General features: G+C 31.9%; 1 protein-coding gene across 1 annotated transcript; it reads right to left on the bottom strand.

The window, feature by feature from the left end:
* Nucleotides 1–6,282: 6,282 nt before the first annotated feature.
* Nucleotides 6,283–13,274, bottom strand: LOC148603792 (pituitary tumor-transforming gene 1 protein-interacting protein-like). Its single transcript, XM_088552142.1, has 7 exons — nucleotides 13,001–13,274; nucleotides 12,331–12,380; nucleotides 11,832–11,940; nucleotides 11,333–11,441; nucleotides 10,219–10,284; nucleotides 8,874–8,920; nucleotides 6,283–6,485 (listed from the first exon to the last, which is right to left on the bottom strand). Exons 1-7 carry the CDS (start codon nucleotides 13,146–13,148, stop codon nucleotides 6,439–6,441), a joined length of 576 nt encoding a protein of 191 aa, XP_088408268.1. The 5' UTR covers nucleotides 13,149–13,274; the 3' UTR covers nucleotides 6,283–6,438.
* Nucleotides 13,275–17,029: the final 3,755 nt, after the last annotated feature.

The raw sequence follows: 17,029 nt of genomic DNA, 5'->3' as shown, positions 1-17,029 counted from the left end.
CCAGCATGATGAGATCTATCAAAGGTAATTTTTGTGAAAATCTGTTGACCCATGGCAGAGTTATTGCCATTTTTGAACGTGTTTTTTTTTATTTATTTTTTTTTTGGCTATTTTTGGTGGTTTGACTTCAGAAGAATCTTGTCAAGTTTACTTGTGGATGCACTCTTTTAGTGAAAGGTTAGGAAATAACAAAACAAAGGCTACATTTTCTGCTCTGACAATTATTTTAGTTACAGCATCACAAATCCATGTGCTAATAAGGAGTGTTCAAATCAATAACATCTTTACTGGACCAAAGTGTATTGTATTACCATAATTTACAAGTTATTTTTACATATTTACCTTTACAGATTCTCAATAGTTTCTACTAAATTTGACAAAAAATTAAGTTTTTTTGTTGCCATATTTGATGTTTTACTTAAAAAATTCCCACAGACACTACCATACTGAATTCAATGAAAGTTTACATGATTGTTCCTTAGGGTATCCTGCAGAAAATGACATGGCCGCTTTTACAAGACATTGAATATAGCTTATCAAACCAGGTTGGGGCTATTCAAGCTCTCTAGAGCCTCTAGTTATAAGACTTTGTTGAATTATTTCTTCCTAATGATATGACCTCCCTTTCAATTTTAATTAATTTCCAATTTTACTATTTTGAATTATGAGAATTTGATTAAAACGAACAAGGGGTGATTTTCGGTCTATAAATCAAGAACCCTAGCAGCAATGTAAATGAAGTTTTGCTGAAATGTTCTTTTATATTGATGTCCCAGTAAACTCCTTTTCAATTTTTGTAATTTTTCAATTTTATGATTTAGATTAATGAGTCTTTATTCATAAAAAGTGCTGTTTTTTGGACTACATGTATCACATAATTGTAGTTACACCCATTTTCATCAAATATTTTCAGTAATGGGAACTTTATTCAAACAAAATTTGGATGATTTTCAGCTTTTAGTCTATAACTAAAAACTAAAAAAAAAAAAGGTTTACAGAGTGCAGTATGATACAACCTAATCATGGAGATGTAAATCTAATAAAAAAACTGCAGGAAAGGATTTTCATAGGAATCAAATTAACTTTATTTTCATAATTGGACCAAAAATTAGCATGATTAATGATTTTTTTTTTGCCAGCCCCTTGGACTCCTTATATAATGTAATCCAAAAACTGCAAGAAATATTTGAAATCTGATTGAAAAATGCAGTCAGGGATTTACAAAAGGAATCCCCAAAATGCTTTCAAAATCAGACTGAAAATGAAAAAGTAGATTTTTTTGGGGTATGGGTACTCAAGTTATCATAAATAAACAAAGGTCAACAGATACCAATGATGAATGAAGATAGGATGATACCATTAAAAAGATACATTTTTTTTTCTTTGCAGAATAGTTTATTTATATTGATGTAAGCTCCTTTTTAATATTTATAATTTTTTGGTTTTACAATATAAAATTATGGGACTTAAAAACTAGAGGCTCTAAAGGGCCTTAATGACTTGCCTTGTCAAAATTGTCTTTTTATCTGTCTGCACTGATGACCCTACTGTACTATTGTCATAAGAATCATTTAAGGAGGTAGACCTTAGGTAAGGGACATAATTCTTGAAATCAGTGATATGTTTGTATCAAATTCAATTTCACTAAAGCCTCTCAAGATTTCATTTGAAGCAGAATAAAATCAATCAAAGTATCTTAGATGCTTACATGGGATTGATGTAAAATGCTGAATACAAACGTTCCAATGAATTTTTACAAGTTGTGTCCCTTGCTTTAGGTCTACCTCCTTAATCAATAGTGAACATCTAATGAGAAGATAATGTGAAAATTGGTATAACTTCCATTTAAGGGACAGAAATCCCAACATCAGTCAAAAGATCTTGATAAAAAATTTGGCATAGGTCCAACTCATCATGCTGATTATTTTACTCCGGCAGATTTTTGCTAAACCAATTAGATTTCAAGATATTTCCCAACATCTTCAATTTGACCTCCTGTGGTCTATTTTTAGTTATGGCGCCCATGTACTTTGCTGGATACAAAATTCCCACACACAGATTGTTAGGATATCAGAAGGAACATTCTTGTCAACTTTACTCGTGCCCTGATAATACCTCTAGTTATCTAACACAAATCCATGTGATGACTAAGACTAGTGTGGTTAAATCAATAACATCTTCACTGGACCAATAGTTGCCTCTTCAGGCTAAACGTCTTTCAATTTAATGAAATTTAAAAAAAAAATGCTTAAATTTGAAGACAAGAGTTATATGACTATTACTGGACCAAACCAAAATTTACAGAGGTATTTTTCTTAACAGATTCTACTTAGTCTCTACTAATTTAGACTATGAAGTCGAGCAATTTTTCTGTCCTTTCAATGCAAGAATTATCATAGGTCTTTATGTTTTCTCCAAACCTACAATTAAATTATTAAACACTTTATGATTAATTTTCAGTTGAATTATAGATCAATAAAACCCTTTATCAATCTCTTCTCCTTTGACTACAAATTACACTTATCAGATTGTAACTATCTCCATAGTGATTGTGTTCAAAACATGCTTCACAGGGTGCAGCTTTGTAAGAGTAATCAAGGGAACCAAGGTTATAGCGGTAATCAAAAGAATGCAATCCAAGGACAAAGACCAGACATACACATCAAAGAACATAAAGTAACTAAAATCGTACATACAAAGTAACAAAAGCAAAGGAGCAACTCCACTAAAAACTGGGAGCATGGACCAGGTGCACCTGTAGGGTAGACTGCAGTGGTGGAACCTTAATCAGTTGGGACAAGTATTGACACACAATAGGAATTTGTGACCCATTTTTTTGGCCCGTAAAATGGTTCCAAAATCCTGATCCACTCCATTTTACTCAATATATAGAAATGAGGAAAATGCTTGTTTTTGGCCCCTAATATGGGTCAAGTCACAGTCTCTAAACAATTTTCTTTGTGGTATGATATAACTTCTAGTCATCTCATTGTCCAAATTGATTGTTTCTGGCCCCTCACTCATAAACAGTTCAAATCTAAACAATGCCCAAAAATATGAAGTAGCATAAACATGTCTGTTATCACATATCCATTCATCCATACGAAGACTAACTTCGATGACAGTGACAGTATCAACAGCCATAAAAAGACTGCCTTCAATGATGGTGACAGTATCAACAGCCATAAAAAGACTGCCTTCAATGACAGTGACAGTATCAACAGCCATACAAAGACTGCCTTCAATGACAGTATCAACAGCCATACAAAGACTGCCTTCAATGATGGTGACAGTATCAACAGCCACACGAAGACTGCCTTCAATGATGGTGACAGTATCAACAGCCATAAAAAGACTGCCTTCAATGATGGTGACAGTATCAACAGCCATACAAAGACTGCCTTCAATGACAGTGACAGTATCAACAGCCACACGAAGACTGCCTTCAATGACAGTATCAACAATCATACAAAGACTGCTTTCAATGACAGTAACAGTATTAACAGCCATACGAAGACTGCCTTCAATGACAGTGACAGTATTTACAGCCATACAAAGACTGCCTTCAATGACAGTAACAGTATCAACACTACATGTTTAATCACAGCGTTTCAATTTTCAAGGCTTTTGTGATGTAAAAAAAAAAACAAATTAAGGGACCCAAAATATTTATTATTAAAATGCTTAGGGAATACACATATATGGCAGACAACTCTACAAGATCGAATTTTTTTATTTAGACTGAAATCACAGTAAACTTCAACATAGTTTGAAATACAAAAAAAAAAACCAACAAAATATGCAAAACAGAGAGTTCTTTTCTTAAAATTGTGAAGATATGACAATCAAATGTAGTTCTGAGTAACTGAAATAATTAACTTTGAAAACATAACACATTGTAGCATCTATAGACTGGTAACAACCTTTACAGCTTCTTATCTGCCTCTTCCACAAGAAAAAGTAATGAAATTTAAAATTGAATACAAAATACATACACCTCTGAAACCAATGCAAATAAGGTTAACCTTTCAATTATAATCAATCTTATTTCTGTTTAGTTAAGAGTATTACATGTATATTAATTAAGGTCATGACATTAATTGCTGACTATACATTTTAATGTAAGTTTACATGAGCAGTTATAAGGTTAAACTTGCACAATTATTACCCACCCCCCCACAAAAAAAAAAAAAAAAAGAACAAGAAAAAAAAAAAGAACCACAAAAAAATGACCTTCTCAAAAGAAAAAACATCTTGCATCATTTCCACTTAATGTATTGTAATATCCATACGCCTACGGTTTTGTAAGTCACTCTGTAACGAAATAGATAAGAGTAGCGTGGACTAACCACACAAATTTTTAATTTAATTCTACACATGATGTATGACTGAATATTATCAGAGACACAGATCAAAAACTTGTAAGACCTGAATCTTAGTTTTGGAGCAGGTAAAATATAGATATGATATGCTTGGTTAGAACAGATACAAACGAATCATAAAATACACAAATCAAAACACATACTTCCAATCAAAGCTCACAGAAGTACAATCTAAGATAAGTCTACTACACAGGACACCATGGAAGATTCAACTTCCAATCAAAGCTCACAGAAGTACAATCTAAGATAAGTCTACTACACACGTACAGGACACCATGGAAGATTTAATACAACCCTGTATTCAGCAGCTTAATGTGCTCCTAAATAATATCAGTTAACCAACTAACAATTTTTACAAAAATGATCAAGCTATTATTCACTAGAGTCCCATCTTGCCCTACTTACTATATCACCGGTGAATCTATTGCCCTATAGGGCTTACTATATCATCAGTGAATCTTTTGCCCTATAGGGCTTACTATATCACTGGTGAATCTTTCTCAAATTCTTAACTGTTGATACAATGTATCAAGGAACACTGCTACAACAAACAAAAGTTTATATTTCTAATCTGAACAATAAAATCTTGTTCTCTTCTTTTACCAATCTGCATTTAATTCCACAAGGGAGTGGAGTAACAAGGTGAATTACTTGCATTCTGAAAATATTAATAAAAAAAAGGGAAATATGGATTATCTAAGTTTTCTATAACATGTAATACATGTAGCACCAAGTTGAAATTTTAGACATGGCTATTATTAAAATGGTGGCATTGACAAAGGTAATGTTACAAAAATATATACTTCAAAATTTAGCAGACAAAAATATAATATAAACAATATTCATATTTTGAGTTACAAGAAGCACATTTGTACACATAGAGCACTAAATACTACTTTATTTTATACACTATTTACATGAAGTATTGTAAATTCAGAAATCATTACGATGTTTTATTATTGTGGAAAAAAACACAGACATCAAATCACAATAATTAAAACATGAATAATGGAATTTTTAACATGACTTGTGTTCTCAATTATGTGAAATTAAAAATAATATTTTTGACTTAAATGACAAAATCACAATAATTTCTGAGTTTAGATTAATATTATAAATCAATGTTTTTGGAATGAAAATAATGGACATCATTGCCATCTTGAAAAAAAAAGAAAAGAAAACAATTTTTTTAAAAGACTTATTTTTAAAAATCACTATATGATCTGTGAAAATCGCTCATGATGAATATCACAACAATTTTATATGAAATACTGCCATTTTGCTCGCAACCAACATGTGGATTTACAATATAAGATCTTGATATACAAATATATTTCTGTCACCTCATAAAGTAAAAGCTGTTAGAGTAATAAATTATTACCAAAATCAAACTTTTGATTTTGGTAATAACTTATTACTCTAACAGCTTTTTTTTACTTTAAGAAGCTCTGATAAGACAAGCATTTAAATCTGACAGATATGTTAAGTAAGCAAGCCACAGCCATAGAACATGTGGCGGGCCACAAACAGAACTTCCCAGAAAAAAGTATGAAGTGCTATATGTTACATATAAATAATTTGTTACTTTGTATTGGTTTCCCTTCCACATCCCAACAGTGAATTTCTTTACAATTAATAGTGGGATAACAAGCAAGGATAATTGCTAGTGTATGCTTATAACACCAACTTGAACAACTACAACTTTTAAAAATTATCTACCCCCTTTTCAAATTAAACCATGTTCTTGAAGTGGCCTTTCCTCTAAAACCCTCAAAAATACCTATGATATCAGTATTTCCTCTATACTTGATTTAGTCTCTTCTCAATATATTTAGCTTGTTTAAATTGTGAAGTTGCACATGAAATTACAGAGGCAAAATATATATCTTTTCAAAAAAAAAAAAAAAAAAAAAAAGGCATATAATATGATTAATTTAACCAGACCATCCACATGACAATTATGAACAACTCTGATAGTAAGTCATTGAATAATATAAAATAAAAAACTCCAATCACAGCTTCAGTAAATCCAATCAGTCTCCCTGATCTGGGATCTTTATGCATTCTCGAATCTTTCATATGGGTTATCATCCTTTACCAGTCCTACAATAAGACAACAAGAACACAATTAAAAGAGTTCATGAAAATGGAAAAAAAAATCATGAATAGCAGATTAGGTTTTATGTCATCACTTTTATTATCTAATTAAAATTTGATTGTTTCAGTCTTTATATTTCATCAGTATGTAAAAGTGTTGACTGTAGCACATTTTCAAAGAGGCGTGCTAGCACTTCATGTAATCAAGAGGCTCCCACCAGGAGCCTGAATCTCTCACCTGATTTAATTTTGCTTTTGAAGGACAATAAATTTAACAATAAGTTGTCCAACAATATTGACTCAAGAAGACTTTGGTAGGACTTACCATAGTGATCTTTTCAGCAACTGAAAGTTGCTTTCTATCTATAATAGTTTTCAAAATATTGGCTGAAAACTGTCACAAAAAAACCCATCATTTTTCATCTTTCAAGTGAAATAACTCTCAGCAATTGAAAGAGTTTGGCTAAACCTAACAGTTTTAGAGATAAATGCTAAAAGCTACTGTCTGACCCTTATGTTTCATTTTTAGTAACAGTAGCCATGTTTTTCAACGGATCAAAAATCCCCACATCAGTTCTATGCAGAATACCCCTAAGAAACATTCATACCAAGTTTTATTCCAATTGGTCAAGTAGTGTCAGAGGAAAAGAGTTTTGAAAAATTGTTAACAATGACAATAAAGACCACGGACCAGTATGGATGCCAAGTGATGGCAACAGTTCACATGGCCTATGGCCAGGTGAGCTTAAAATGTGCACCCAGTCAACCCTTTAAACACACAGATTCTGTATGCACTAATTTCAACACTTCATTTCATGTAACAAATACATTGATAATAGACAACAAACACAGATCAATAAATGCAGTTATGTGATTTTGGGCCTTACTGCCTATATAAATGTCTTCTTGTCATTTATACAGATGATAATCCAATGAGATTGGTATATTTTAATAATATGCCTAACAAATGTAAATACGAAATTTCAAGAAAATGCATCTCAAACATTAATATTTACTTCAACAATATCATAGAGGACAAAGTCCTCATAATGGTAATCAATGCTAATACAACCTCTGACCTCAGAAGCACCAAGAGCCTGATTTCAGTCTGGCAGGAATGTAACTTGTAATACCAAGTTTAAAACAAAGCAAGGATCTTTTTCTAGTTTTGTATCTTTCACAACACTAAATGTATATAGCTTTGTTAAATTATGAAGAAAAATGAATCATAGTTTTTGTAAAACTTCAACGCAATATCATTATTAAAAATATTAAGATACGTGTTTGCATTCAACATTGCCTTCTGCAAGGTTACACCTGCCTCATATTACTATTAAAAGCTTTCTAAAAATTTATCAACTTGAATAACCCGCATGATTTACTCACAGACTTTGCAAATCATAAATTCCTTTTTGAGTTTGTAAGTGAATCAGAGCAGAGTATACTGGTATATACTGATGAATTCTCGATACTACAGTTAATTGATATAGGTAGTGGAAAAAATATAATACAAAAAGAAAAACCAGAGAAATGTCATTTGAAACAAATAAAAACATAGACATGTGAAACAATGATCAAAATAAAGTATTCTTGTGACATGTTTGATAACTCAAAAAGCATGACAATAAACACAAAAAACATTTTCACTATAGGATCTGCTTTTTACAGTGTCTAAAATTTCTAGATAATAAGTAATTGTCAAAGGTACTGCAGTTGTAAAGTTTTATGTGATTTGATTGGTTTGTAGACATTTCACCACAACCAATCATGGTTTGTAGATATTTCACCACAACCAATCAAATAAACTTCGGAACAATTCAGCCAATTGTTTTATTGCAAATTTTAATAATATGATAATTTTACACAATTCTTGGTAATTACAGGATCACAAAATAGAACAAAGGAAAAAAATATACGACAACTCTACATGAATAAACATTACAACATCATCATCTTACCTTTTATTTCAATCCCTTTTTGTAGTTAAATGAAATTATATTTTAAATTTTATTTTAAAATCTTGACATAGCCATATTCTTTAAATGACTGACCTTACGAAAATAATTTAGGGATGTTTTAAATGATGCTTATAGTAAAATCAAAACTAAAAAAAATCTATTACTCTTTTATGAATTACACTGGACCTTCAAATTGTGAATAACCAGATACTGTAACCTTGGAATACCATCAGGCAACAGTTTGCCTTCATCCCTCACAAAAGTTGGCTCATTTTCCAATATTAAATTTGATTAGCACCTTGCAGTCAAACCTCCTATTTGACCAAAAAAAAAGACAATTTTTTATTAAAATTTATGTAACCTGCTATGAATACCGGATGATTTTTGACTTTTTAGACGGGTAGTGTAATTCTATCCATGATCAATCATTACATACCATATTTTCTTCTAATTTCATCTGTTTTGGCTCTTCGCTCAGCTTTCCTGTTATAGAAAAGGATACAGTTTAGTATAAATATTGAAACATTTAATCAACCATGATTATATATTTATACGTCTTTAATATTACTACATACATGTATATATACACTTAAAAGGGACACAACATTGACGGTCTTAGTTAACAGACAAAAAGAGTACATAGATTTGTCATAAAATTGATAAACTGAAGATGAATATATCCGTGTACAAATGTGACAAGTATTTCACAAAACTGGATTCCTATGTAAATTTTTATTGTCAAGTTAATGCACTGTTAATGTCTTTGAACAACAACATGAATAAAAGTGTTCTATGTCTACCATCAACACCATTTGGCTATTTAGCATTACAAAAAAAATGTTTAGTTCTCTGGTAACTTTGAAAAAAATTGAAATGAGAGGGTGGCTATTTTTTTCTCGTCAGTAGGAAAAGTAATTTTTTTGTGTGTGAAATATTTCATGCTCAAGCTGATAAGGCAATCATGACTTGCTTACAAATCAAACATTTCATTACCCTACCGGTGCACCTGGTCCATGCTCCCAGTTTTTAGTGGAGTCCAAATTGCTCATTTACTTTAGTTACTTTGTATGTATAATTTTAGTTACTTTATGTTCTTTGTTGTGTATGTCTGTTTCCCATGTCTGGTCTTTGTTCCTGGATTACATTCTTTAGATTACTGCTATAACCTTAGTTCTCTTGATTACTTTTTGATTAACGCTATAACCTCGGTTCCCTTGATTACTTTTTGATTACCGCTATAAACTTGGTTCCCTTGATTACTCTTTGATTACCGCTATAACCTCGGTTCACTTGATTACTTTTTGATTACCACTATAACCTCGGTTCCCTTGATTACTTTTTGATTACTGCTATAACCTTGGTTCCCTTGATTACTTTTTGATTACCGTTATAACCTCGGTTCCCTTGATTACTCTTTGATTACCGCTATAACCTTGGTTCCCTTGATTACTTTATTAAACATGCACATATAAGAAAAGTTGTGAATGATGCTCCATGACATCATCATCTTGCTACAGTAAACGATTTGGCACCATAATTTCAGTACTATGTTTTAATTGATGTAAGATAATTGCATCTTCAGAACTGATTTTGAACCTTCCTGTCAAGTAAATTTCTGAACTGGGCACAAAAAAAAATCCATATTTTTTTTTGTGCAGAATGAAAATTGCTGACAGTAGTGGTTTAGGTGCTACGGCAGTGCCCAAAAACCTAGACTATTTTCTTTTTTCAGCCTTACAACATGTAAATTTTTAACAATGATGTAACAGAAGTATCTATACCTTGCATCAGCCTTTTCTTTTCTTTCTGCCTTCTTCCTCTCCCATTTAGCATCTTCTTTGGCATACCTGGAAATACAACCATTAGTTTTACAATAAACAATCAAATTCCTCACATGGTGCAATTTGATACAAGCACAGAGGTCAAACAATGAACAGTTGGGATAAATATGGACACAGAATTTTAGCTTATACATCTTCGAAGTTTGTGGTCATACATTTGGCAGAGGATAAGAACAGGACCTGAATGGAAGTGAAACTTTTTAGCCCCCAATTCAAGCAGTTCCAGTCACAACATCCAAATAAACCTCATGTGGGGGTAAGGCATTTGTGGTACAACTTCAAAAAGACCCATTCCCTTTACTCAAGTTATCATACAGACATCAGGAAAATGCTTGCTTCAGGCCTCACTTTGGCCCCTCATTTCTAATGGATTAAAATCTGAACACCCCAAAATCAAACCCAGAATGACCTTAGTGGAAATTAACATTGTGAAACAATATCATTAACATCCATATACTTTTACTGAAGTTAAATCATTAATTTTATGAAATGATGTTCCGGCCCCCAATTATAATGGTTGTAGCCATAATCACCTATGTCAATAACAACCTTCCTTTTTTTTTGGTTTGGAATCTTGCTGTAAAATTTTATTAAGATCAACTAACTAATATTAAAGTTATCGCATGAAAACCAAGTGTATACTGACACTAACAGCGCCATACCATTATTGGACTCCAGTTTTTTTGTTGGGTCATATGCAATGTAAATCATTAAGACATCGTTTCATAGATTTACAATCAAATTCACTTTTGGCATACTATCAGTTTCTATTTAAATTTCACAATAAAAAAGGAATCAGGTTAAATGAAGGAGTCTTATTTAAATTCACATAAAATTTGCAGAATTTTACCCTTCAAAACCTGAAGTAAAAAAAGACTCTGAAACTACACTTGGTTCATTACAATTACACAAATATTAATCAAAATCTGACCAATAATCAGGACCACAGGATACTGACCCTTGTTTTTACCAAAATTTTAACATTATTATTAACTTTCTAACTTTTTGCCTGAAAACCATTATTTAGATTAAATTTGCAAGGTTTCAATCATACTTCTGACTATTGTCCTTTTTGCAGCAACAACAACAAATGCAGACAGTTATGCCAAGCAAGATTATTCCACCAATAACTCCCATGGAAATGATCAGGGCTTCAAAATTCACTGAAATAAATAACAATGTTATTGTAGCGGGTAACAAAATTGAATTTGGAAGTTAATGTACATTTCAGTAATAAAGCTACAATGGTTTTATAAAGTTGGAACTTTGGTAAAGGAAAACATGTTTATAATAAAAGTCTTATATCAAATTCTTAATGCCAAAGTAAATTTTTCAAGTGAATTATTTCTTTTGGATATTTTAAAACTCACTTGGAACTGGGCCATAACGACTCACCTGTTGAAGTGAACAAGAACAATGAATAATATTGAATCATCTACCTGAAAAAACTTACAAAAAACATCAGAAACATATTCTTTATTCAACAAACGATCTGCTTATATGAGATACATGTGCATGTATGACAATTTTTTTGCAAATTAATAATGACTTACCCCAGCAAACTCCCCATCTAGCTTCATCTAATTTACACACACTACTAGGTGGTAAGACTTCTCCAACTGGATATGGTATGCATGCTTTGTTTGTTCTACAGTACATACACTTAAAAAGAGAAGAATACACCTATATATCAGTGTTTCCAATGTAGTCAAAAACAGATAGAGAGTTCATAACTTTTTTATAGATATTTCAATTCACTTAAAGTTGAGAATCTGATAAAATGAGTCTACCAGTTCAGACAAATCTGATACGCTATGCACTATCATTAATGCTCTAATTAACAGAAGGATGTTTATGCAAAGTTTATTAACAAACTTGGCCTAATTTGGAAATTGTCTTCATAAATGCATGGAAAATCATATTCAAACCAGACATTGCTGTTCTGGTTCTGGATCATATGGAAGCTATGTTTTATTTTCACCAGCAAGTGGATATGTCAGAACACTGAAAAGTGATTCATGTAAATAAGATTGGATACTCTTAAAGAATTACTTTAGCAAGTTTCAGACATTCATCACAACTACTGTTCCTAGCTGAACATTCTGCAAGTAAAAAAAAAATATTAAGAACACATTGTAAATTAGCAGATACATGTAGAATAAAATATCTAGCATGAGCAAGACATGTACAATACACAATTGTATATAATATTATTATTAGGTAAGTTTTGGTTAGTGAATTAACTTGATAGTAGAAATTTGCTTATTGATTGCTAGCACTTTTCAAGATCATTCTTTATAGAATATGTCAGGTATATAAAACAGTTTACTTTATCCCTTCTTTTGACATACACTGTGGTACTCAAATAATTTTTTAATATTTACACATTTGAACACTTTCTACATGTATGTTCAAGTCTCAACATTAGAAGGAAAGATAATTGCTCCTGTCTTGAAAACTGGGAGATCTATTCTCTGACCAGTAGTCCAGATAATCATGACTTTTCCAGATGCATTTTATTAAATCTGACTTTTATGCCTGCCCTTAAGTAGCGGGAGGTGACCTTGCTGCTAGCACTATCGAAGTTAGCCCACAACTAGCACAAGATAGCAAAATTATTTGGACTACTTCTGTCGTGGCAGACTTTACATGTACTATGAATCAGTTAACAGACCACTTAATCGTATCATTATTTTCTCTCTTCTGACTAAAATACCAGTACCTTGTTCGGGAGTCAGAGTTGTGGCTGGTTTGGTTGTTGTTGGTGAATCTACAGTGTGAGAAGGAGTTGTTGAAGCATCATTAACGGATTCGACAATTGTAAGGGTCACAAACAGACAAAAGAAGGCGATTGTTTTACGATGAAACATTTCGTTATGTCAGTGTTATGGTAAATGAATTGTAATACAGCGTTTATCAAAAAACAGTTTCTCGTTTCTCTGAGTCAATGTTTACAAGGAAGTTGTTCGTGTTTCACTTCCGGTTCGGATGAAATTAATAATCCAGGAAAAAGAATTTCAACAAAGCTCGCATCTATAAACAAATTAACTAAAATCATTTGAGTGGTAATGATTCTAATCTATTTCGTCATGATTTCTTTATTTGCTCGACAAAGTCTGTAATTTTTGGAGGACTATTTTTTTAAATGTCACATGATGATCAGTTCATTTCACTAATAACCAATGAGATTTTTTAGCATAGAAGTATGCCACAATGAATATGTTCACGAACTCGTGGATAGTAACTCTTTGTATTGGAACTTTAAAATAACACTGAAAACAATTGTTCATGTGATTAAAATAATGAAAAAAATAATCAATGCCTTTATTGTTTTAGGCTCTCTTATTTTCCAAATGTCTAAATGTCTTTTAAAAGTTTTAACTCCTTGATTTGAATAGGGATTAAATCGCCTCAAGAAAGTATGTTTCTATATTATACAATAACATGATTCATAACAAATAAAAGCTCCCCATTCTGTCTCTAAATTTTGTATTTTATATTTTTTCCAAAGAAATAAAAATAAAACTAGACATGTGCAGTCTATCAACAAAGCTTCACGGAATGCAGCATGATACGAGGACGTTGATCAAATCGTGAACATTTTTTTGGGGCAAGTGTCAGGTTACAATATTTTGGCATACTTAAGCATGGGGACTTATAGCTAATTATGGACGCATTAACAGGTTTGGGTGCAATATTGCCCAAAATTTGAAAAATAACTAAAAATTTTTAATATCGGACACAAAAAAAATTTTGGGGGGAATGGTATCATTGACCCCTCTTAACTCAAACAACAGTAAGAGATATCTGAAATCGGATTGAAAAACATAGGCAAGGAATCTAATAAAAATTTCAAAATCCATGTAAACAATAATAAAAAAGTAGATTTTTTTTGGGGTGGGGGGTGGGGGGGGGTGGGGTGATGTGAGGCTCATTAATTGACCTCTTATAACTTGAAAACCGTAAGAGTTATCTGAAATCTGATTGAAAAATTCAGGCAGGGATTTTCATAAATAATCTGATAAAAACAAATTTTTAAAATCATATCAAAAATAAAAAAGATGTGTTTTTTTTTACATGGCCCTATTTTGTATACCTTTAAATCGACAACCATTAAAGGTAAGCCTGTAAACTTCAAAAGGAACAGATTGACATTTCAATAAAAAAGTTGGATCAACAATAAGCTTTTCATAGCTACTCTAATGATAACACCTATTTCCCCCTTTTAGTCCCTCATTCCCAAAAGGGATGGGGCAAAAATCTCTTAAAGAACTCTTGGACCCTCTGCCAAGTTCCCTAGGAGCAATGTATTAAAATTTCAAAAAGACTTTATAATTTTTACTCAAGTTTTCATATATAAATTAAAGTTAACTGACATCAAAAACGGCGGCGACGGGGTGATACCATTGTACAACCAATAAAAGTTGTGGCTGTATACAAATAAGATTTCAATACCTTCCTTAGACCATATGTCTTCAACACTTAGTTTCCATTTCAGCTGAAAACTAGCTAGATGAAAGAATTTCACAAAACTTGAAAACATGTCACCTCTTTACCTGCAAATTAAAAGGCAAGATTGGAATTGTTAAGATGTATATACCGGTATACAGAAAATAAACTTAAACAGGGATTATAAGTAAAAAGTTACCCCTGAAAATGGGTTTTAAATATAGAAGTCCCCAACTAGGGGTGAGTTCGTGATTACATGAATTTCTGAAGTCTTTATATATACTATAATTTTCATGTGATTCGAAAATTTGCATAAAATGAACTTTTTCCCTGCCTACTCCTAAAAAAAAAGGGCCATAACCCTGTAAGTCCATCATACATTGTATTAGTGGTATAAACTTGTAGAACATAAAATTTCATAAAGAACTACACATTTTTACAGAATTTTTTTTAATTAGCACTTTAAGGCCCACAGTTTCATCATGGACACAGTTATAACCCCTAAAATCAATCGCAAGCCAGACTTTCATGGTAGGGAACCTAATACTTCTATGTCATAAGGTTGCCAAGCTTTAAAGAAGTCATCACTAAAGACATTGTATGGTCATAATTACAAACTGGGGGATTGTTATGTTGTACTCATTGTGTGTTCAACATGTCATAGTTTTCCTTTCCTCTTTCGTCTACCCTGGTTTTGACTTTTTATGAGTAACTTGTTGGGTGTTTCTTAAAATGCAGAGGACTTTTACCCTACCAGTGCACCTGGTCCATCCTCCCAGTTTTTAGTGGAGTCCAAGTTGCTCATTTACATTTGTAACTTTGTATGTATTATTCTGGTTATTTCATGCTTTTTGTTGTGTTAAGTCTGTTTTCCTTGTCTCAGGTCTTTGTCCCAAGATTACATTCTTTTAATTTCTTCTAGAATCTTGGTTCCCTTGATTACTCTTTCAAAACCCAAATGCAAAGATTAGGCAAAAGTCTGGAAGATCAAATGAAAATGTCACCAAATCAGCATTAAATCTCATGTGAAATGCATGAGATTGCACTACCTGAATCACATGCTAACACTAAAGTGAATTGTTATGCATAAGTGTAAATTTTATGAAATGCTAGCTTTTGGTCCTTTATCCTCTATTCTTTGACAGTAAGGATTAATTAAACCCCCCCCCCCCCCAAAAAAAAAAAAAAAAAAAAAAAAAAAAACAATTCAAAACCATCCTATTGTATAAATAAAATCTTATGAAAAAATTTACTTATGCTATTGTTTGGAAAGTAGGAAAAACTCTTTTTGGGTCCTTGTTAGTTAATATTTTTTGAAAGAATGGTCATAACCTAAAATTAATCCCAGTCTGACCTTTGAGGTACAATATCATAGAGATCCGCATGCTTATACTTGAGATGTATCTATAGTTAAATATCATGAAATGCTAATTTTAGGCCCTAAATCCGAAAGTATTGGGGCATTCTTCTTCAGGAATTGTGGTTTGGAGCCTTGTTTCAATTCTATCAAAATCAAGCACCTAATATTTGAATTATCACACTGCAACTAAGTGTTTAACACAATGAACAAGCAACTATACCACTACATGACCTGGTTTAAAAAAAAAACAGTGAAGTCAACTCTCATTGAAACAATAACTAATACATCTGGAAGTCTGGAAATAAGATTTCTAAGGCATTGTGTTTATGAAATAAACATATGAAAAGACCTATGATTTAATTGAGTTAGCATAACAAATAAGGTTATAATCTAGAACTGATCAATATTCACTTACATTCCAAATCTATCAATTTAAAGAAAAAAAAGTCTTTGTAAATACAAAAAGGTCAGATGAAGGTTAAATCACTGGTTTTTGCCACAAAATATATCCATTGAAGCATTCTTGACATTATCACAAAAAAATATGATGCATCAAAACAGAAGGAAAATACAGAGACATCAGAAATATTGCCAAAACATGAAAACAGGAACATAGCTGTTCCACACACACTCACACACACACACACACACACACACACACACACACACACACACAAACGACAAGTGTAAACAACAGACATGAAAGTATAAAAACTGATGGTAAGAAAAAACAAAACAAAAAAAGAAAAAAAAAACCCCAAAAGTGCCCTAGTGGAAGAGTAAGCATGTCTTATAATAATCATCATACCACATGTCAATGTACCCATGGTTTATCATACCACATGTCGATGTACCCATGGTTCACCATACTACATGTCGATGTACCCATGGTTTATCTTATTACATCAGTTCATCAATAGAAGGCTTATTATCAAATCAAAT

The sequence above is a fragment of the Perna viridis genome, chromosome 11, assembly GCF_037379345.1.
Source record: "Perna viridis isolate PV_CMFRI_1.1 ecotype Kerala chromosome 11, ASM3737934v1, whole genome shotgun sequence".
Classification (NCBI taxonomy): Eukaryota; Metazoa; Mollusca; class Bivalvia; order Mytilida; family Mytilidae; genus Perna; species Perna viridis.
This window is presented reverse-complemented; position numbering and strand designations above follow the sequence as displayed.